This window comes from Podarcis bocagei, assembly GCF_964188305.1.
Source record: "Podarcis bocagei genome assembly, chromosome: 6".
Taxonomy (NCBI): domain Eukaryota; kingdom Metazoa; phylum Chordata; class Lepidosauria; order Squamata; family Lacertidae; genus Podarcis; species Podarcis bocagei.
Genome location: NC_138130.1, coordinates 71,687,215 through 71,711,553, shown reverse-complemented (window position 1 = coordinate 71,711,553; position 24,339 = coordinate 71,687,215). Strand labels below are relative to the sequence as shown.

Below are 24,339 nucleotides of genomic sequence, written 5' to 3'. Positions count from 1 at the left end.
TTTTTGTAAAAGCAATGAAATTCAAGTTATATATGGACCTTTATTGCAACTACTCTCCTATGAAATTTTCAATGGGGCAGTGTGTGCTAAATATTGATTTTAAATCATGCATTAATGAGGGCATCATAGTGTTACTTCTGAAAAGAAATGCATGTTTGTGATGCCATTATGTGATTTTGAGGTAATATATGTTCAGATATTGAAAAGTATATTTATATTGTGATACTAATTTAAGAGTATAGTACTTTGTAAATTTTTCAGTACATAATATATGTCTACTCATTAATAAGCTCTATTAAGCTTTTTAATTACCTGTGAGTAAGCCCCACTGAACTCAGTAGGGGCTATTTTTCAGTATACACATGTAGGATTGTACAGTATTGTCAATTTCACTTATTGTTCTATTCTAGATACTGAAAACTAGAAATTCAAATCCTTTTGTGGGCATGCTGTCTTACCTTCTCCTGCAGAAGGTTTATCTACTTTTGTCATTTGTTGTGGCAGTCGTTGTTGTAAAGTTAGGTTTTTCCACATAACACAGATTCTCTGTCCACGGCACCCATCCAAGCTTAATCCCTAAAGCATGACTTTTAGTGTAGCAAATATTTGGACAAGAATATCAGCACACTACATCTGTGAAACTACTGAAATAGTCTACAAATTTCCTTGGGGAAAATAGCTGAACAATTTATGAGCTCCTGGGACTTTTTCACAAGTGTTTAGGTCCTTTTTCAGAAAACAAAAAGCCCATATCTGTAATTTTCCAAGCACAAAAAGCACCATTGGCTAGGAAGGGAATTAGTAAGTTCTAAAAAGAAAGAGGCTGGAGCTTTGATCTGTCTGAACACTTACCCCTAGTGGTTGTGGTTACTGAACCTTGAGGCAAATACATTGAGTTCTGGAATGCATCAGTCATCCACATCAGTCCCACCCCACCCCTTAATAAAGTATAGTGGCTTGCTGTCTGTCACCTTTTGTCCACTGGAGTTTGTAGGCGAAATGTGACGGAAAGTGGAATCCACCCATCAGCCTTGGTCTTTCCCAGTGAAGTGGGCTGGCAGCCACAGCAGCAGCTGTTTCTGGTGTTAATGAGTCACGGTGGTACAGTGCTGGGTTGTTGTTTTTCCTTTGCAGATGTAATTGTTCACTTATCTCCTGGTATGTCCCACAGAGAAACTTATGGTCTTCAAATAAAAACATCTTGAAGGTCCCAGGCCACAGAGAGGTTAGGCTGGCCTCAACCAGAGCCAGGGCTTTTTTGGCTATGGCTCCGATCTGGTGGAACACTCTGTCACAAGAGACTAGTGTCCTGCGGGACTTGACATCATTCCGCAGGGCTTGCAAGACAGAGCTGTTCCACCAGGCCTTTGGCCAGGGCACAGCCTGACTCCCTCCCTCGGCAATCTTCGCGGAGCCCTGGCCCAATGGTTGCCAGTGGCTTGATTTGAATTAATTTTATAATGAATGATTTTAGAGTGTTGTTTGTGTTGTACTTTTGTACTGTTTTATTGTTGTTAGCCACCCTGAGCCCGGCTTCAGCTGGGGAGGGCGGGATATAAATAAAATTTATTATTATTATTATTATTATTATTATTATTATTATTATTATTATTATTATTATTATTTAGTAGGCTAAATATTCCGTAGAAAAATAATGCAATCCTCAGCACACCTGTATGGTCATAGATCCTTTGGACATGGAAATGGGACTTAGTTCTGAATAAACATGTATAATATTGTGCTATAAATAACCATATGGAAGTAATAAGGTGCAAGAGAAGAAAATTGCTTATTATTATTACAGTGGTACCTCGGGTTAAGTACTTAATTCGTTCCGGAGGTCCATTATTAACCTGAAACTGTTCTGAACCTGAAGCACCACTTTAGCTAATGGGGCCTCCTGCTGCTGCCGCGCCGCCGGAGCACGATTTCTGTTCTCATCCTGAAGCACGATTTCTGGGTTAGCGGAGTCTGTAACCTGAAGTGTATGTAACCTATCCTATCCTTCTCCATCTTATCCTCACAAACCCCTGTGAGTTAGATCAGTCTGGGGAATAGTGACAGCCCATTAAGCTTCATGGATGGGTGGAGATTCATACACTGGCCTCCCAGGTCCTAGTTGCACTGTTTTCAGGAGGGCAGGTCATGTGTTCATAGCTTATAGAAAACAATAATAAATACCCCAGCATGCATTTATATTAAGCAGTATATATTTTCAAAAAATAAATGAAGCATATATATATATAGGCAGTCCATTTTTTGAGAACAATTCCATTAGGTCTGACTTAAAAGTGTGTCTTTTAACATGTCTGTCTGCTTCTTTCTCCTAATCAAGTCTCATATCCTTCATATAAGAAAAACCTTATTAGTACTGATACAAAAGTGAAAATATAGCACGCTAAACATAGCTAAACATACCCAGTATCTAAATTCTTGAACCTTAGGGTCAACTATTGAAAATTCTAAATGAAGTTGTGCATAAAGTTGTGCATAAAGGATTAATTTCTTTATTATTCCCTTCACATATTTTCATATTTATATTCTTTATACCATAATTACTTTTCTTTACACTGAAGATTTCATGAGTTAAATACAGAAACCACAGCTACAACCTTTGCAGATTACAATTCAAGCTTAAGGTTTGTTGCACCTGCAGATAAGAACCCAGATCATGCCCAAATACCAGGCCACTTTCAATGCAACTAAACCGTACATCACACAATTGCAGAATGACTAACTGTGAATTTTTAGTAGCTTCATGAACATTGGCCTCTTGGTAAACAACATCATTACCAGGATTCTGCTACTTACGTGTAATGAATTACATCTATGCCAGAAGGATATTATATTGTCCTTGTATTCAGATGGAGTTTTCTTGTCTCGTGACATTCAGCATGTAAGACTGATTTCTCCCATCATGTGTGTTTCAGCTAATTGTCATTCAACAAGTAAGACTTCAGGTACGTGTGAAATTTTAAGAGGGCGAAAAACACCCCATCTCTGAGGAGTCGCTTAAATCTAAGGAAGGCTCAGAGAGTCACTTATTTAGCATAAATCAGAAGATTCCAATCTGACTCATGGCATTATACTTTCAAAGAGCTCCTCTCCTTTTTCTGTTACCTGTAATATTTTATGTTTAGTCAAATGATAGGGTTTGTCTCTAGGCAACCGAGACCCTGTGATGATTCTAATTAAGCTATATTATTTCATCTGCATATTTTTGTCATTGCTCTTGAAAACAGACATAATCTCAGAAAGCCTATTTTCATCAACAAGTCTCCCATAGCTGCATTATCCACATCATGCACTTATCTACCACAGAGAACATATTTATGCAATTCTCCTGCAATCAAATTTAATAGGATCAATCTACATTGCTCTCTTCTCATTAAGGGTTTTGTTTATAAAAGGCTTTGTTGAAGTTATTATATCTTTGGGAAATAACTGTAGCTCCCTTGGCTGTTTCCAACAGTTAGTATTTTGCACACACAACAGGTGCTGCAAATGTGGCTCATGTTTTATCTGTTGCAGCCAATGCCTTCAAAAAACAGTGATCTGGAAGTTGAACGATGAGAGAGTTCTGGTCAAAGGATAGCCAGGTATTGCAATGAACAAATAGTTGCAGAATAAGTTATTTAACATACTCTTTATTCAAGTTGGTATAATTTTGCTGAGGTACTTTATATAAATATTATGGTCTTTGGCATGAGGACAACAAATACTAGATGTTGCTCCTCTCCCATAAAGAATGTCATTAGCAGCTAAGAGGTGTGTGCATATCCATGTGTTCAATGGATGATGTATATTATTTATTTATATATTATTTGAAAAATTATAACCCAGCTTATAAGGTGGCTTACAACGTACTCTCTAATATATATTTGCCTATACAGTGGTACCTCCGGTTGGGACAGGATCTGTTCTGGAGCTCCGTTCGGATCCCATGGTTTCCGCAACAGGAGGGACCGTTTCTGCGCATGCACACGGGGTGAAGGGTTTGCTGTGTTCACATCCTGAAGGATACGCAACCAGAGGTGTGCATATCCAGAGGTACCACTGTATTTGTTGTCAGGCTGCAACAGGGAGCCACATCAACTACAGCATGGTGAGCTGCTGAGGAACGAGCAATGTTTAAAGAAGGGTGGAGCTTCAGAGAAGGGTTTGCCAAACCACTCTCTGAAGCACCTTCCACCCTCCTTCAAAAGAAGGTGGGATGTTAGAAGAGCTTTGTGGGGGTGGGGGTGAGCTGTGAGGAAGTGAATGAGGTGTTAAAAGGAGGGGGTTTGGTCAAGGGGAGGTGATGAGTGTGTGTGGTTTTTGGTGGGGTTGATGGGCGGAGGGGCAGCAGTCCTTGGTAAATGTTAATAAAATCAGTCTGTAAGCATCTATAAAACAGTTAAAAACATCAGCAGATAACATGGTATAAATAAAATTCCATATTGTCAACACCTGTCTCAGCCACCATTTTCAGAAGATATCTGAACAACAACATACTGTGTAGGGACTTTGCTAGGACAGGGCAGGGCCTGCTGTCTCTAGAGAAGGCGAACGGAACCTCAGGGGCATAGGGAATCACCATAAGTGTTCCATCCGAGGATCTCAGTGATCAAGCTGGGGTATAAGTAATCAGATGGTCCTTACGGTATTTTGAGCCAAAGTTGCTTAGGCCTTTGTGAACTGGGACAAGTACCTTGAACCTGTCCCAGTAGCAAATTGGCAGCTGTCTTAGCAGTGGAGTAACATGTGGCCAGTAATGTGCTCCTGGCCTCTGCATTCTGAATTACTGTATCATTATATTTGTCTGTCTGTTGACCTGCAGCATCCTCATCCAGCTCAAGGAATCCTGTCTTCCAGCTGGTCTTCAGTGGCAGCAAATCTTTAGCAGAAAGTCCTTCCACTTCCACAAATCAGTGCACTGATTTTCCTCACCCAGCCTCCAGGCTACTAACTGCAGACCTCTATGCCATATCCCATTCTGTTCTGGAGGATATTCCAGCCCTCAGAAGCTGCTTTTCTGGGGAAACGAGAGGCTTAGGTGGGTGGAGGGGATCAGAGTGCAGAAGTTCTTTCCACTAAGGCATTTTGAATACAGTTCCATGCCAGCAGATTGTTCTCCCAAGGTCAGCTCACCTGCTTTTACCCCTTCCTGCTCCAATCTCCCAGCTTTTATCTTGGCTCCAGGCCTTGCTTTCTCTCTGTAGTGGGCCACACAAACCTCCATACTCCTTCTAAAGTCATCTTTAGCAGAAGGGATATGAACATATGAATACATTTCCAAAATGCTTAGGTTTTTTTGCATTTCTCAATGAGCTGGTTTTGCATATCAATGCCACCATGATATGCAGGTGCATATCAAATAATTATATTCAAAAGTCTTCCACTTTTATATTTTCCTTTAAACTCTTAAGAGTTCTGTTTATAAGTTTTTTAGGAATCTTAAGTTCTCACTTCTAACCTCCCATCTGAATGTTTTATTTGGCTCTGGGCTCCTACATAAAGGCCACATCAACTTGATAATTGGTTATTGGCAGTATAAAATGGAAGGAAAGGGTCAAGTTCCTTAGTAAGCAGTGTTAGAAACTGACACTGGCACCACAACAGAATGTCTTTTTTTATAACAAGATACAAAGCTGAAAATGAATGAACTGCAGCTAAAATCTTATGTTCATTTTTCACACGGTCTAGTCCTCATCAGAAGACTGCAAAAAGCAAAGCCATGCTTCCCCTGGCTGCCCCCCTAATACTCTTAAGAGGGTTCCTTCTCCAATCTTCAGAAAGTGGCTGGAAGTGGGGAGGCAGAAAAAGGTCCTCTTTTCCTTCCACTCTGCAGACAAGCTCTGGATTCTCCTTACACCCTCATTCCTTCATATAAATATATCTTTTTGGCACTACAATTAACACATATTACAGGCCTATACATGGGACGCGGGTGGTGCTGTGGGTTAAACCACAGAGCCTAAGACTTGCCAATCAGAAGGTCAGCGGTTCGAATCCCTGCGACGGCGTGAGCTCCCGTTACTCGGTCCCTGCTCCTGCCAACCTAGCAGTTTGAAAGTACGTCAAAGTGCAAGTAGATAAATAGGTATCGCTCTGGTGGGAAGGTAAATGGTGTTTCCATGCGCTGCTCTGGTTCGCCAGAAGTGACTTAGTCATGCTGGCCACATGATTTGGAAGCTGTACGCCGGCTCCCTCAGCCAGTAAAGCGAGATGAGCACCACAACCCCAGAGTCGGCCACGACTGGACCTAATGGTCAGGGGCCCCTTTACCTTTACCTGTACAACTGATGGCAGAGACACCCACCTTGAGTGTCCAGTTCACAAACCTAAAACTTCAGTGTCCTTTAATGATCCCACTCCAAAAATTGTTTTGATTTTAAACATTACTCTGAGTGTCTGAAGTAGATAACACTTTAACATCACTACTTAAACCAAACCTATTTAAGCCAGTCCGAGACCACATAGCGCAAAACACTGCCTTTCTGTAAGGCCAGCTGAGAGGTAGAACCTTGGAAGCGATCTCTTGCAGTGATCTCTTGGAAGTCCAGCAGGGAGGAATTTCTCCTCCCACGCCCTCAGCACCAGCTTTGATCTGAAATCTTAGGTGCTCAGGAGCTCAGAAACTGCTCACTTTAATGAAATTCCCTGTCGCAAAACGTGTCTAGAAAAATGGGAGTTCCGAACGCTGTTGCTAAGCAGGGTGTTGTCACTCTCCTGTTCTAGAGAAAACAGTACACTGTTCTTTGGCAGTCTTCCTTATTCCCATAGAGTGCTCCGAGACAGGGATGACTTTGCAAGTGGTTAGGAATTCTGGACACCTGCAGTCCAGAGGTGCATCAAGACTATTCCTAATGCTAGCTGCTGTAGATAATACAGGCAGGCTAGCAGGCTCTGAAGAAGTAGTAACAACAACTTTGATGCAAAGATTCGTTGTATATCACATACACTAAAATTGTGATATAGTTGCATTTGTGTTTATCTTGTCTTTATTTAATGTTTCTGTTGTATTTTTATTGTGTTTTGCTTAAGCTGCTTAGAGATTTTTTATTACGTTTATCACATTTTTACAAAGAAAGTCTAGGATTATGCTAAATATCTATGCTGGTGGGCACCTTTTTCCATTTAGAGCATGTCAGAGCTTTCACCAGGGTAGTCCAGATGTTTTAGTCAAAAAATCCCATCATCCCTAGCTATTCACTATCTTGGCTCAGACTGATGGAAATTGTTGTCGACATCATCCGGAGAATCTGACTTTCTTGGGAGCTGTAGTTTGGCCAGGGTGCTGCCGAACTTCTTTCCGAGTTCCCAGGATTCTCAGTGGAGAAGTAACAACTGCAAAACCAATTTAACTCCAACACTATCATTACTGAATCATAAATAATTTACAGAACAATTCTATACATTTCTACTCAAGAGGGAATAAGTCTTTAAATGGACTTAGCTTTCAGGTTGGTGTGCATAGGAATTCAGCCTTCAGGAGACATTGCACTCATACAAAATGCATGGATATGAACTGATCTCAAAATGCAAAAGCATTTAATGTGATAAAAGAAGTTGGGAGAGAACATGGTGGATGGGTGCTTGAGGCATAAAATCCTTTACTGTGATGTATGTGATTGTGGTAAGCAGGAGAAGAGGAAAACCGCAATAGAAAATGACTGGAATAACATTACTCCTCTGTTTTGTTACATTTTTGTCTTTTCCATTATTCATCAGAAACCACCATCAACAGTTTTTAACCAGCACACACTAGAATCTAAGGAAAAGGTTGGTAGTGGGAAAACACATTTCCAATCATGATTTTCCAAACTCTGTTCTTGGAAAGGACACTTTCCCACCACATAGCTCTTCGAAGATACGTCATAATTTAAATCACTGACGCCAGATTTCCAGGGCTGTAGCTTTACAAAGTTACACCCAATTCTTATGGAAACACATTTTTGCCAAGCTTCCAGAAATTCAGAAGTAACATCCTTGATCATGTTTTCTATGAAGCACAGTTTGATGATTTTGTTCTGCCAACTACATAAAAACAAATAAACAACTAAATAAAGTTTTAGCACACAAAAGGCCCAGCAGAAGGGCTAGGATGAGAAATTTGATCAGATTAGCAACTCTTCATTCAACACCCTCCGGCAGCAATAAAAATATGTAGGTAATAGAAACTCTAGAGCAATTTTATTTTAATGCAAAGTCTAATAAAAGACATAAAAGACAAGATTCCATCCAAATAATATTATGAGGTAGAGAGGTGAGAGGAGAAAACTAAATGGGAGAAGATAGTATGTTCTTGTATTAGAGTAATGCACTCTGCCCTCGAGGTTGGTCCAGAGGCTGTAGCTAGTGCAGAATATGTCAGCTAATTTGCTTGGAAGGAGAATATAACAGTGGGTTTTGCACTTGCTACCAATCTGCTACCAGGCCAAATTCAAGGTATTTATTCCTTATATAACCAGTTTATCACTGCGTCCCAAAAATATCAGATGTCTGCTGCACAGTAATTTGGAACAGGGTTTTCATTGTGACTGCTCATGTTATTGAGATACAACTGTGCCTACAGCCTGTACTTTCCAGAAACAACTGGTGCCATGTTTGTTTTTGAAAGCTTTTCCAGGTCAATGAAATGTCTCTGCCTTAGCTGTTCATTTTGTACAACAAGCCCACAACTTGTGTGGGGGTTCCATTCCACGGAGCACTCCTAAAGCTAAATTCATGTACAGTCAAAACCCATTGGGTTCAGTGGTGGGTGGGATTGCCAGTGTCATTTTCCACAGAACCGTGTCCCATTCCACCCCCTTTTTAATTTTTTGCCATGCAGGTAAAACTGAATGCTAACAAGTTAAATCCATGTAAGCTGTATTGTTTTTGAACCTTTGTCTTTTGTTCTGTTTTCGAAACAATTCTATCAGCCTTTAAAACAGTTTCTAGCAGCTTTTATGGTATGTTTGTAAATTGCCTTGAGACGCATGCAGAAGGCAATTCATAAATCAATCAAACAATAAAAATTGTTGTGAATAATGATGATGATGCACTTTCCAAGTATCACACACTACAGTAGCTATCATTCAGACAGTAGTGTCCTGCCAGTCACACAGCAACGACCCTCAAAGACCCTTGTAAACGAAAAGGGCCTTCTCAATTAGTTTTGGCCTTTAGCAGCATGCCACAACCACACCCCATAATTCACTTGACCCATCTTTGTTCCTTTTGTATTCATTCCTGTAGCTCAATGGGAACTCTCATTTTTTTGGTCTTCCTTGCTTCAGTCATTGTTGGTACACCTGGCAGAACTGATTCATCGCTTACATTAGAAGAACTAGAAAGTATTCCATTTCTTAGACTCTTTTTCTAATTTTCACATGTAAAAAAACAAAATGGTTTTGGGTCTAGGTGAGGGAAATTCTATTTTTGACAAATGGGGCTGGGAGGAAGGAGAACACACACACACACACACACACACACACACACACACAAAATGTCCATCAAGAGCTAACTTTAGGCCTTCCACCACATTTATTTTGTGCCATCTTATAAATAGCTAATCAGTAGAAAATATTGCAGGCTTATGCTGAGACAGCAGGACAAGATAAATGCAGTGTGTTAACTCTAGCTTGGAAATTAATAATTTTCATTAAAGCATCCTGAAGCGAACACGACAGTTTTAACATTCAGACCATATGAAAGGAGTTTTAACTAACAAATTAAAATTGACTGCTTTTACTGAACATACCATTTCCATATCATAGTATGCTCTGAATGGCAAGAAGAACCATAAACTGAGAAACAGAATACTAAGAACATCTTTATAAACTAAACTATGCTTTTACATGAAGATGAATAAGCCATAGAATAAGTTATCCAGCCAGCAATATTTCTTATTCATCACAATAAAATATATACTGTATATACTCGAGTATAAGCCGACCCAAATATAAGCCGAGGCACCTAATTTTAGCACAAAAAACTGGGAAAACTTATTGACTCAAGTATAAGCCAGTTCACCACAACACAAACCGGGGTAGCGGCAGTGGTGGAGGAAGAACAAGCAGCCCAAAAGGGCTGCTTTCAGGCTGCTCGTTGCTCTGCCGCCGCAACCCACCTCTCACAAGGAGCCACACAGGCATAGGAGCCGCGGTTGGGAGAGGCACAGCACAGCACAGTGCCTCTCCCAACTGTGGCTCCTGTGCCTCCCCTTGTGAGAGGTGGGCTGCAGCGGCGGGATCAGCGGTGAGAAAGGGCTCCTTTCGGGCTGCTCATCCCTCCTCCACCACCACCCGCCTCACTCGAGTACAAGCCAAGGGGGGCTTTTTCAGCATAAAAAATGTGCTGAAAAAGTTGGCTTATACTCGAGTATATACGGTACATGAGATTCAGGACAGACCAAAGAGAAATGAAGGAAGAGTGTATATCTCAAGAAGATAGAGATCGAGAAGATTAGCTGATAGCACTGATTAAGCACTGTGGTAGCTTAATGAAGGACTTTGTATAAAGGACTAATGTCAAATTTCCCAGTCCCAGTATTCCATGGTGCAAACTTTGTTCTTTTGATGCAAAAATATATGATCTTGTTTTCTTCCCTATAAACTTATTTTTGTGTTGGGTTTGTTTGGGATTTATTAGAATGGTTTTATTGTTTTACATGTTTTACCTTTTATTTGCTTTTTACCTTTTTGATGTCACTTAATTTTTGTTTTAAGTGACTAATGAGTCTAATAATAATAAAGTTAACAATAACTATTATTATTGACTGCAGAACATATTCTTTTCTACTGTTCATTGTACAACCAGCTACATAAAAACATGTTATTCCCCTTTTTAAGTAGTTTAACATCATGGCACAATGAAAATATCAGATCCTACCTGTCTGATATTAACCTGGAGCTAAGTGCAAGGATTAGTTAGCTGAGTCTGTCTATAGTATCTATTAGAGTGGAGAATGGCACGGTTTAGTGAGAAGACACTCCAATGAAAATTTATGTTACTATATACCTTATATGGCTGTTTCTGTGTTTTGTGTGTGTGTGTGTGTGTAAATGTATATGGATGTTTTAAGGTGGTCTACATCAGTAATGCCTAATAAAGGTCTGACAAAAGAAATAATAATAATAATAATAATAATAATGTTCAAATATTTCAGACTGGGCAAAAAACTTTTTTTGCCTCTCCCCCCCCCCCCCAATTCTTGTTGAACATTGAACCTTATCACCTTATTTTTGTAACTGAAATTCTTGTAATAAAATATTAACAATAATAAAACAAACAGTGAGCCTGAAGAAAACTTTTGGAGAACGTGGAAGCTTGCTCACTGCTTTGCATTTTTGGTTACTGTTCTTCTTCTTTGTTGTGGGGGGGGGGATAGATTTGGGCTAGTATTCTGAAAGGGGTTAAACTGGTGCTTTGAAATAAGGAGCATAGTGAAGCACAAATAAAGGAGAAAAGCAACAGGAAGTTGCTGGGTGTGAAGTGGAAGCACAGAATTGTAGAGCTGGAAAAGACTCAGAGGGTCTGATCCCCTGCAATGCAGGAATCTCAGTTAAAGCATCCATGACAGATAGCATGGAGTAGAGCCATTCATGGGGACATGGGGAAGAGAGGGCAGCTTTATTGGAAATCACTAAATAGAAGAACAAGAAGAGGCTCCATGGCATGGAAGATGTCTATTAAGTGTCAAGGTGCATTTCATAGTGACTGTCTTTTGTCTCATAATAGGCAGTGGAAACTTTAGGGCCCTAATATAATTTAATTTTTAAATGGCTTTGTGTTAGGGTGCTGGAGATAATGCATGACACTGCCTAATAATTGCACACATTTCCAGTATTCCCTGTTGTTCCTTTTTTTTAATTCTCGCAATTAAATTGTGATAAAAAGGGAGTATTTGGTGGCGGTGGGGTGGTAAGGAGAGTCTCCAACTAAAGAAGACTTGCTGTCTTCACCAAGATGTAGGCAGTTTCCTGCAGAATCTCATTTGTTTCTAAATGAGAAAATACGGTGGTAGGAGTAATACCACAAGGCATCATCTCCTCAGTCATTACATTACCTACTGTTAATTGACCTGGTTCCTTTAAAACTTCTAACAACTGCACACCATGCAGTTGACGAAAAGCTTTTGCATTCATGCCGATACTTCTTTGTATTACATCAGGAAGCCTGCATTTTCCACTATCTTTCCACTATCATTCCACTTTGCTGAAAAGACCATTTTCTCTGCTTTAAAGCAGGATGTAATTGTTTTCTTTATTTTTAAAAAAATACTTCCTCCATAATAATGGCCCGGTGTAGAAATAAGGAATATATGCAGGTAGACGTGCATTGGCAGCCTCCCCAGGGTTTAGAAGGGAAAGCCAGATGAAAAGATTTTCTTTTCAGCTCACAGCAGAATCTGTACTGGGTAATAAAATATTTACATCAAGTAAGCAAGCTATTTAGCCTTCCCTTCCCCTAATTAATTTCGAGGGTGGTGGGGAGATCATTTATACATACAAACATACTGCCACTTTTTAGAAGTGGACACTGTAGATAAGTAACTTTAAAAAAAAATAATGCACTGACCACGTGTGGGGAATTTTGGTTAATTTATCTCTGATATTCCTCCCCTCCCCTCAGTAGCTAATAAACCGTTAAGAGGAACCGAACAGCAGTTAAACAACAACAACCAAATCATACTGTTTTCTGTTGATGAAGCCAAGCTGTTTAGCTTACAGAAAAGGAACAAAAATAGCTATTATCTGAATAGCTAAGGGATATCCAGGGGTGAACCAGTTCTGATTTAAAAAAACAACAACCCACAATATTTTTTAAAAAGGGGCTCAAGTTGACCTAGGTGCTCCCGTTTAATTTTTGCACTTCTGAAATCTTGTTGTTGTTTAGTCGTTTAGTCGTGTCCAACTCTTCGTGACCCCATGGAACAGAGCACGCCAGGCACTCCTGTCTTGTACTGCCTCCCGCGATTTGGTCAAACTCATGTTGGTAGCTTCGAGAACACTGTCCAACCATCTCATCCTCTGTCGTCCCCTTCTCCTTGTGCCCTCCATCTTTCCCAACATCAGGGTCTTTTCCAGGGAGTCTTCTCTTCTCATGACATGGCCAGAGTATTGGAGCCTCAGTTTCAGGATCTGTCCTTCCAGTGAGCACTCAGGGCTGATTTCCTTAAGAATGGATAGGTTTGATCTTCTTGCAGTCCATGGGACTCTCAAGAGTCTCCTCCAGCACCATAATTCTGGAATCTTAAAAAGTGTTTACAAAGTGTATCATACCTTTAATGTTGTTTTAAAGTGCCCTGCTCCCAAAACATACTCCCTCCCCACTTTTAACCAGCATCTTTGTTACAACTTGGGACACAAGTTGTACACCTACTCAGTCAAATTGTTTCTTTTTCTTTCTTTCTTTCTTTCTTTCTTTCTTTCTTTCTTTCTTTCTTTCTTTCTTTTCTCAGCGATGGCTATGAACAACTTTTACTGGAGAAGTTTTCTGTGATCCTGGGGTGAAATCCACACTGAATACACTTTTATTTGTGAGGCATCATTGTATTGTATTTTGCAAACATAATTGCCACTCAAGGGGTACACTATGGAATACAATGCCACTGGAAAGAGCAGTGAAAAAATGGGAAGGCCTTAGGCCCTGTGGTAATTGAAATCTAAATCATGCACATGCATGTTTACCTCTGCACCTGCACAGACAGTAAATGCACTTTAATGGATGGGTGTCTCTCTCCATCAACTTGCATAGGAAAAAGAGAATGACTGGATCCCCAGAAATGGCTTCTGGGTGGTGGAGGAAAGAAGCTCACTCTCTTTCAAAGACCCTTAGGTTTAAAGGGATCTTTGCGGAAGAGTGAGATTATACCCCCTTCCCTGACCATTTCTGGGGATACAGCCACTTGTCCACCACCACCCCAATCTTGTGCAAGTTAATAAAGAGAATATTATCCCCAGTGCAAGCCAGTGGAGGAAGGAAGAAGAAGCTGGACCCACAGAAATGACGAGGTGGGGGTTGAGAATCCACCTGAGAAAGAAAAATGTGATTATATATATATATATATATATATATATATATATATATATATATCATTAATGTAGAAAATTGCAGAAAACAGGGCAGAAGAGGCCGAATTACTACAAGCTGGGGTCTGTGTGTCAAGTGTCATGTAGCACCATTACAGAGGGAAACCTGCTAATTTGTATTAAGGTCCATTTGAGTAGAAGTAAACCCCATTAAACTCAGTGGGACACTTCTGAAAAGTTATAATAGGATTGTACTGGAATAAGAGGGTCCAATGATGTGTTCAGGTGATTCAGAGCACTGCTCCTGAGCACACATGCCAGCTTGTTTGTTCACTGGTAAACGGATTATTATCATTATTCACAGGCCAGTTTACAATATAAAATTGTAAAATCAAAACACAGAATACATAACATAATAACAAAACAAAACCCAATAATCCCCTTCCCACAAACACATTTAATAGGCCATAGATTGTTTAATCAGCCAAAGGTCTGGTTGAAGAGGAACGTCTTTGCCTGGTGCCTATGTACCATGTCGTCCTCTATTCTGAATTTTTATTTCATAGTACATTTTCTGGCTCAGTGAAGGCATCAAATGAGTTTCCCCTAGAAATACTTTAAATATCTTCGATGACAGGACTTTGACACTGAATGTGTGAAGTAATAAGATTTTTGTGTGTTTGCCAAATATATACTAGATTTACTTAACCCCAAAGTGTTTGGAAAGAGCAGCTGAAGTTGGTTGAAGTGGGAAAGGTTTATCTCCCTGCCAGGCTGTAATCATATGATGGAGAGGAACAGGGTATGGTAGAACTTTGGCTCAATATTTATTACAGAAGTCTGTATTCCAACACGTATTTATACTCTCTGCAAGAATAAATATAGAAGGGGAACCCAGTGCTATAGTTCTGGAGCAGTGCAAATAGAGGTTTGTTTCACTGTCTATAAAGAGGCACCCCATAGGGCAGAGTATGAAACACCAGCCCCATCCATCATTAAAATCTCATTATGACACCTTAATAGATATGTGTGCTTTCAGCAAATCATTATGCTCTAGGTTGCCAAGGGCACTTCGGTGGTACTTTTAGCTGCTATGCAAGAAGCCATGGATGGCACAGCCACTCTAACACGAAACCTTATAGGTACGTTTCTGCTGTACCACTGTGGGGATTTGGGGTGCTATGAGATCACCTAATATCAGTGCAAGAACCCTATGCTCCAGGTCTATTTTATGGCAATGCCACCACCCTTTCCCTACTGATAGAAACTAGTTCATTAGGGACCACCATGCTATTTTACAAAGTTCTGCACAGATGTTTTATGCTATTGTACTATGTACTAGTTACTGGGAAACCATTTCTTTGAGTGGAGGCACGGGCGGAGGAAGAGGGGGTGGGGGGAGAGCACCGCCCCCGGCACTACGATCCTGGTGGGGTGGCATCATGGCTGCCCCCCTTCCCCGCAGGGCAGCATGCCCCCACAGGCGGCACATCATGGCCCCGGGACGCACGCCAACCATGCCTCCACCTGCTCTCTGTCCCCGGTGCTGGAGCCCCCGGTGCCGGAGCATGAAGCTCCGCCACTGGTTGGAGGACTTACTGCAAAAATGTGGTGGGGTATTTATACTGAAAGTACTTCTGCATTTTGTGGAATTGCTATAGTCCCATATTCAAGCCATGTTGTTTTGGGTAGCTAATTCCAGAAAGGCAGCTGTATTAGTTAAGCAGAATGCTTCCAATTGAACTCTCTGTAATGTGCATCGAAATGTACATTAGCAGGAGAGCAAATACTCTTCCTTAAAAATTGCCACATTTATTACAGCCTTCATAACTAGAGACTACTTAATCTGTTGCATGAAACGTTATCCTTTGTAGCCGCTTCTTTCTGTTCATATCTAGTTCACATTTCAGTGCTACTTAGAAATACGTGTGTGTACACAGACATGCCTGATAGGTAAAGAGTAATCGTCCTTGCATCTCACAAAGGAGGTTTTTAGCCCAAGAAAGCTTAACACCACAATACATTTGCTAGCCTTCAAAGTGCTACATGGATTGTGTTCAGTTTTGTCACTTAGATACAGTTGGGTACATTAGACTTTCAAACAAAGACACATCATTTGTCTTTGCTTTCAAGCTTGCTGTGTTTGAAGTGCTTATAAAAAAAATCAGAAGGGGTGTGTGTGTGTGTGTGTGTGTGTGTGAATGTTCACTAGTAATGTTGTGTCCTGACAGCCTACATCTTCCCCTAAAAGTGGTTTCATTCACATTCCTGTAGGTTTGTGTTGACTGGTAGTGTTCGCTTGTTACCGTAGCAACTTGGAGGGGTTAAAATGCATTGTTAGAAAGCAAAGCAAAAAGATCAACAGTGAAAGTCCCATGGGACATTTTTTTTTTCATGATGGCATTTAGTGTACATTAGCAGGAGAGCAAATAACCTTTTTTATCAGCTGGAAAAATGTTCAGTCACCAACCTGAGTTCATCCCAGTGAAAATTCTAAAAATTATGTGGTGTTGTTTTCTTTTTTTAAAAAAAAAAAAAGATCAGGACTTTCCTGTGATGTTATTCAAGAGAGAAATGGCTCTAAACAGTGTTTCTTCTTCTTCTTGGCAATATATCAGAATTTCAGGATTTGAAGTGCCAAATTGAAATGCCATTCTTCTTCCTGTACCCTCGCAATACAATTTTATTGATGTTAGGGAATGGTTTTTCTCCTCTGTGAGCTTTTTGGGGGATTTTTAAAAAAGATAAATGGTGATTAATCTATAAATATTATATGGATCCTTTATGTAACTTGCAATTTTTGCATTTCTTTAGCACCATCTAGTGGACTTAGTGTTGCATCCTTTAAATTAGAAAACAACTGTTTTCAACTTTAGCTCTAGATGAGATTTACAAATTTTAATTTAGAATATGACAAAAAATATTCTGGCTGGATGCATGACTTCTCACATGCTGTAGAAAATTGCCAATCATTTGCCTTATGTTAAACAAATGCTGACAAAATTGAAGTCTATGATGGCAATTAGAGTGCAACGCAGTTTATGGGGTTTTTTTGCATCTCTGTACATAGATGAAAATAGGGACATTATTGAGTATATGTAACACTCCTGTTTTCATACTTATTTCGCCCTACTGCACAGAGTGAAACCATTATTTGTCTGCTTGTATGTATGTGGTCATTTATGCTGGTGTAGCCTTCCTGAGCTGGCTCCTGCAGCTTCTGTGTTAGCAAATTGAACATAGCGGTTTTCATTACATTTATGTGTTCATTTGTGGTCCCCTAGGGGTCTGCATTCTTCAGAATTTAAGAATGCTTAACAGACCGCTTATCTCTCAATAGATCTGAACATGCTTATTATAGAATAGATATCCATTCAGCAGTATTTACAGCCTGGGTTGGAGGATAACAGACAGATAGGAAAACTAGCAGTCCCCAAGTTGCCCAACGGAGGCAGTGTTTTGTCAGGGACTAGTAGTAGAAAATAGGAATGCCTCTGGTAAATTGGCACAGTGTGTTTGCTCCCAAACTACTTATGCCCACAAAATTACTAGCCCGGAAAAGTTCTTATTAGCCATCTAAGAGACTAGTCAACTGTGTTTCCATGCTAGCTGCTGAAGAATGAAGCCCTCTGCTTCATGGCCACCATGGAAATACTAAGCCTTTTCGTCATTTTGGCATCTGTTGGAGACTTTCCTCTTTCAACCAGCCCTCTAGGTAGATATTTCTGTCCCAGTTGCTATCCATATTGGATTTGAAATTGTTATGAAATATTATTATTATTTGTTTTCTACCAAGTAGGCTGTTGAAGGACTAATAAATCACTCAGTGTCCTCTGCTGCCCATACATTTCTCTGCTGGCTATGTAAGATTTTCCTTCATCCATGATTGGCATGCAAACAAAATGGACTGTAGAGTATCAGTGGCATAGTCCATCCCTTGTCTACCTGCCCAGTGAGGGCTTGTCCACAAATGAGCATTATTTAGCTGTTAATACAATTCCCCCAACCATTTGAATTAGACTGAAGTAGTTCACACCCAAATGTATTTGAATTTGTATATGAGAAGCAACGTTGGTCTCCCATTCATGTCAGTAGGTGTCTCTTTTTGTGTTTGTTCCTGCCTTCCAAATGGTTGATTCTGTTATGCTGATTAAGTACCGATGGGGCATGTGTGCAGAAAACTGTGTGTGAACCTTGGGTTTTTATTATTATTATTATTTTAAATGCTCACAAAAGCACATAGTTATTCTGCATTCTCAGCACACACTTGTGCAGTTTACTGTGCAAAGCTGAGGGATCGAAACATAAGGCTGTACTCCTCCTTCAGGAGCGAGCTAGAAATAGTTATGAGCAGAGCCAGAGATTAAATGAAAGCAAATTTTCAGCAGACACTTGGTCTGCTGTGCAATAACTGGCATAGACATTTTTAACTTGGCTTGCTTGTGCCAGTTTCTGGATTGGCACATATCAAAGGGCTCAAAACAATAGATAGATAAATAAATAGATAGACAGATAGATAGACAGATAGATAGGTAGATAGATAGATGACAGAAAGAAAGATAAGCCTACACTCCTTTGTTCAGAAACACACTGGAAGTAGTTTCAAGCACTACCCACAAAATGAATGAAAGCATGAAGGACATAGTGGGTGTGGAAAGGGGTGAAGCATAAAGTGACAATTGATCCACCCACCCAAAAATGCTGAAACAAATTGGCACAAGGCCCCCCAAAACAGAGGGTGAGGTAGCAGTGAGGACTCCTGAGACCCCAAGACCCCAGCATTTGCTTATGTTTTCTGCTGTGACTAGGTCAGAGGGGACTTACTGTTGTTGCTCTTTCAACCTTTCTGTAATGTATGAATTCCATACCACTGTATTTTAAAAAAAGTCAGTTCTTCCATTGACAAAGAAATAGCCTCATAATATAATTCAGTACACTTCACGGAGTTCAATTAATTGTAATGCACTCTGAATCAAGCCGAAGGTGTGTTAGTTACTCTGGAGAGGACCTATAAATGAATCTCCTCTCGGCTGTGCCAATTTTGTCTTCAAGATAAGTGAAAATGGGTTTGCTAAATTGAACTGATTCTTCTACTTTACAAAATGTCGAGGCTGTTGTCCCCCATTGTTCTCCTAAAGCAGCTACTGCCCCAGGGATCTAGCCAACTTTAGTCTCACTTTTTTAAAACGTCCATGAAGAAATCTTCCACCGAGTGCAGTATGTTGTACAAATAAAGGAAATTGATGTTTAGTTTACATTTTCCTAGTAAATTAAAGAATAAATTTACTAGATTTTGAAGACAAAAGTTGTTGTTTTTAGCAGTAGACAAACTATTAACTGGAATCCATAAATATAAAATACAGTGCATTAAATATTCCTCTCTCTTCCTTTTTAATAGGACTTGGATTGTACACAGTAAACACAGTATATGGAGATGCCATTATTTTGCCTTGCCATTTAGAAGTTCCTAATGATCTTAGGTTTGGAAAATGGAAATATGTAAGTATAGCTTATATCCCGTTATTTCTGTTATTGCAATGTGGGGACAAGTTTGTGAGACTGGTGGTGAGAATAAGTATAATTGAGCTGATGCATGTTAAGGACTTGTCACACTTAGGGAGATAAGAGCCATCAATATGCACTGAGTAATTTTGAGATGTATAATTTGCTTGTTATAGAAAGTGATTCATTGCAGTGAAAAAGTTATCAGCATCTATTTACTATGTTCAGAATGTTGCACACACTGCTGCATTTTATGCTCACTACAGTAATGTGAGTTGAGTCAACAGAATCAATGAATGTGTTTCATTTTGCATCTGAAAGTGCATAGAGTTTACAAAGGGGACCTAATAAAGGCACCGCAGAGTGGTGATACAATTGTCGAGGTTCCCTGAGGCTACTGTAGGATAAACAAGCCGTTCTCCCTGATGTTAACAAAACCTACAATTGTGATATATATCATGCTCAGGGTCACAGAATGACTTTCCTTGATGGTCTCTGCAAAAATAGGTGTAAAAGAGTGTGTACATGCATTGATGTGAATAAGCCCAGTGCAGTACACAGAGGTTTTAGGAATGCAAAACGTCAAGCTGATGTTAGTATCAAACCAAAGTGTCAATGCAGTTGTTTGGTTAATACAGCAAAGTAACCAAAAGAAGACTAGGCTCTGATAGAGACCAACAAGTAGGGCTTGCAACAAAGTGTTGCCATGTGGAGTGCTCATGTTCAGTGTTCCTTCAATGAAAGAAGAAGAAGAAGAAGAAGAAGAAGAAGAAGAAGAAGAAGAAGAAGAGGAGGAGTTGTTTGGATTTGATATCCCGCTTTATCCCGAAGGAGTCTCAAAGCGGCTAACATTCTCCTTTCCCTTCCTCCCCCACAACAAGCACTCTGTGAGGTGAGTGAGGCTGAGAGACTTCAGAGAAGTGTGACTGGCCCAAGGTCACCCAGCAGCTGCATGTGGAGGAGCAGAGATGCGAACCCAGTTCCCCAGATTACGAGACTACCGCTCTTAACCACTACACCACACTGGCTCAATTCCCTACTCTATCACCTCAAAGACCTTTCACTTCCCTACTCTATCACCTCAAAGTCAATCAGGACTCCATAGCCAATGACCACACCATTTTTGATCTCTCTGTCTCTCCCCACCAAGGGGTTTTTTTCTAATTGTTTTGTGTACGCAGCAAACTTAAGTTTTGCCAAGCATTTTGATATCGTTTGATTGTGAGGGGTACTATTGTAGCTACTGATGGACCAGGCACTTGGCGCATGGAGATCAGATTAAAGTAGGCCTGTGACCAAATGTCAAAGTGTGGTATGCTCTCTGTCCAGGTTTCCAGCCATTCAATTTTATTATACCTCTGGTTTTTCTTCCCCTACCCTCAGCAATTTTTCACCATTCAGTGCTTACTGAACATGCTCACTTCTCATTGGACTGCCTTAGTATATATCTCTCTCAGTCTTTCCTCTAATAAATAATGGTGACAAGAGAGTTCTGGGCCTTTAAGATGAAATAAATGGGATAAATCACTGGTACAGATGGCACACATCCAAGAAAACTGAAATGTGAAATTGTGATCTTCTACCAATAATATGTTCCTAAGACCGGTCACTTTCCAATTCTCAGGTTTGGAAGCCAAAGTAACACCAATTTTGAAAAAGGGACCCAGGGAGATATGGAAATTGCAGGCTGGTTATCTTAACATTTTCCCAGAAAAAACTGGTGAAAGCATCTTTGAAGATAAAATTACCAAGCATACAGAATAACAGGTTTTGTTGATGAACCAGCCGGGCTTCTACAAAGTAAATCCTATCTAACTAAGCTTCTGGAGTTCTTTGGGATTTGTCAAATAAGCATGTGGCTCAAGATAATCCATTATACATTGTGCACTCTCAAACAGCTTGATAAACTAAGGTTGCCATATTTCAAAAAGTGAAAATCCAGACACAAAAGTTATTGAGCTTTGAGTTGTTGCGGGTTTTTTTGCAGAATCTCAAAAACCACACTACTGACATGGGCTGCCATATGCCCGGATTTTAGCGATTTTTATCCGGACACTGTTTACAAGGGCTGAATACTGGCTATGTCTGGGAAATTCTGGATGCATGGCAACCCTAGATAAACTCCCTCACTGAAGACTCCTGAGTAAACTTAGCAGTCATGGTATGAGAGGAGGGTTCCCCTTAAGAATCAACTAAAGAACCAGAACCAGAGAGTAAGAATAAGTGGACAGTTTTCACAATGGTAGTGGGGTCCACCAAGGATTTGTATTGGGACTGACACTTTAAATAATGCTAAATAATGTTCATAAGTAATGTGGAGTTAGAGGTGAGCAGTGAGTGGGCCAAGTTAGTGCTGTTATTAAAAACCTGCAAGGAGCATCCACCACCTCTCATAGGAATCTGCAGTTGTATTGCTCTTGAATGAATGATTGGTGCAGTGCCCTTACAAATTCAGTATGATTTAATCAGTTCATAATTTCTTTTGTGTAATTTTAGAGAGGGTACTAGATAGATAAGAATACACTAATAGACTTTGACTCTTTTATTCTAGGAAATGGCAAACAAGGCTTCGGAGTTTATTGCCTTCCGATCTGCAACCAAAAAAACCGTACAGTATGACGATGTCCTGGAATACAAAGACAGATTAAATCTCTCTGAAAATTATACACTATCAATTAGTAATGCAAGAATCAGTGATGAAAAGAGATTTGTGTGCATGCTTGTAACAGAGGATAATGTCTTTGAACAACCTACAATAGTAAAGGTGTTCAGTAAGTACCAAGTAATCTTATTACCTACCAACAAGGATGTTCACTAGTGTGTGGCCTTTACATAGAAAATTCCTAGCATGAGATGTCAATAAACCATACAGATGGGTCAGGTGTTCTGTAATTTTGTTTATAGCATTCGTATAACCAAATTTTAGCTACTGGTGTCTAAAAGGGAACTTCAAATGTTCACTTCTGCTCCAAGCAAGCAAAGTGTTAAAGGCATGATGGTGACAATTCTAGATATGCATACAGGTGAATCTCAATTTAAACTTAATTCACTTATGCAATTGCAAGCTTACACAGATTGCAAATAAATGGCAGGAGATCCCTGCTTACCAGGCTCTGGGGGCTGTCATGAGATCTCCTCCACAGGGTTTCCCTTGCACAAAAATAGCTTCTATGCCCTGTACCTTGCTTACAGGCCCTGGAACATTCTCATGAGGGCTCTGGGAACCTCCCGCAATATCTCATGGGGCTGTCTGAGATCTCACGGGAGCCTCCAGAGACCTTGCCACAATCCTGTAAGCAAGGTGGGGGGTTAAAAACCCTTTCCATGAAGAATTTTCCCTTTACAGAAATAGCTTTGTTTTGGACTGCAGTCAAAGAATATATAAATTTTAGGGACAAGCCCCAGTGCACTGCTTTGTTTACTGAATGGAAAATTGGTATATAAATGATTTTAATTAATAAGATATATAATATAATACTTTCCTCAATACCTCTTTTAGCCTGTAAGAATGGGCTGCAGAAGTCATAATTGCCTTATTGATTGATTCAATTTATTTACCGCCCTATAGCCGCAGGATGATGATGATGATGATGGCACGTAACTAAATTTCTGGAAACATAGCTCAAATCTTAACAATTTATGATGTGATAGTTCAATATTTATTTATTTAAATTACAGAACAACCATCACAGCCTGAAATTATAAGTCGAGCAACATTTTTAGAAACAGAACAGCTAAAAACGGTAAGTGAGCCTTCTCTGTTAAACTCCTTCAAATTGTCTGCTTTCCCCATGTTGTAAACAGCCATTGTAAACAATCATCAATACAAACTTCCCTGGGCTAATTAATACAACCTACAAGCTCCATACAAATGTATATTGCTATTTCCAAATCCAAAGCCTCTGAGGAACATACATAAAACCCTAAAGGTTGAAGCAAAAAGGGGGTTGATAAATAAATGAAACAAAATACTGGATAGGATTTGGCCTATTATGGATTTATTACTTGAGTGTTCTGTATTAAAGAGAAATATGTAATACCCCTAACCTTGCTATGTAGTAAAACAGTTACAGATAGGTAGCCGTGTTGGTCTGCCATAGTCAAAATAAAAAATTTCCTTCCTGTAGCACCTTAAAGACCAACTAAGTTAGTTCTTGGTATAAGCTTTCGTATCTGAAGAAGTGTGCATGCACACGAAAGCTTATACCAAGAACTAACTTAGTTGGTCTTTAAGGTGCTACTGGAAGGAATTTTTTTATTTTGAATATAGTAAAACAGTAAGGCTGTTGTCAGCTGCAGTTCACATGACCACAATAGCTCCAGCATGACAACAGAACAGCAGGCAGCTGATCAAGCAAGCAGCACAAGTAGCAGGTGGCCCAAGCAAACTGTTCAAAGGTGGGTAGAAGGGACTTCAGAGGGTGAAGTTACAGAAGCTACACCCACCCCCTTTAAATTGAGGATTAGGGCAAGATGTTTAGGGTTTGGGTTGAACTGTGTCTGGATGAGATGGAACAAGTTGTGTGGGGTTATAAAGGTTGTCAGGTGTAAAGGAATGAAGGGTTGGCCAGCTGTGGGGCAAGAGGGTTGCAAAGTTGTTGGTGGGGTTGGCTAACAGGTGCAGCAACCCCTATTATTAAAAAATTAATGTTATAATTAACTTAAGACACAGTGTATGCATATGAAAAATCCACAACCTTTGACTAACTCACCACCAAATAACAAGCAAGATAAGGCTGTAGTAACAAAAACTTTTATCATTGGTTCTAACATACAATGACCCTTAGTATAATAAAGTGTTGCTATAGTTCCCAACAAAGGAGCAAATGGAATTTTA

General features: G+C 39.9%; 1 protein-coding gene across 9 annotated transcripts in view; it reads left to right on the top strand.

Annotated features, from left to right (window-relative positions):
* The window catches only part of ALCAM (activated leukocyte cell adhesion molecule), a gene marked incomplete at its 3' end in the record, with an annotated part of 113,606 nt that overhangs the window by 51,395 nt on the left and 37,872 nt on the right, over window positions 1-24,339 (top strand). For all 9 annotated transcript variants that reach the window (XR_014009410.1, XM_081198997.1, XM_081198995.1 and 6 more), the window contains exons 2-4: window positions 19,399-19,499; window positions 22,054-22,273; window positions 23,181-23,245. Coding sequence is in view for 8 of the 9 variants with exons in the window: in XM_081198997.1 (XP_081055123.1) it covers window positions 19,399-19,499; window positions 22,054-22,273; window positions 23,181-23,245 (386 nt within the window). The remainder of the gene's footprint in view (window positions 1-19,398; window positions 19,500-22,053; window positions 22,274-23,180; window positions 23,246-24,339) is intronic.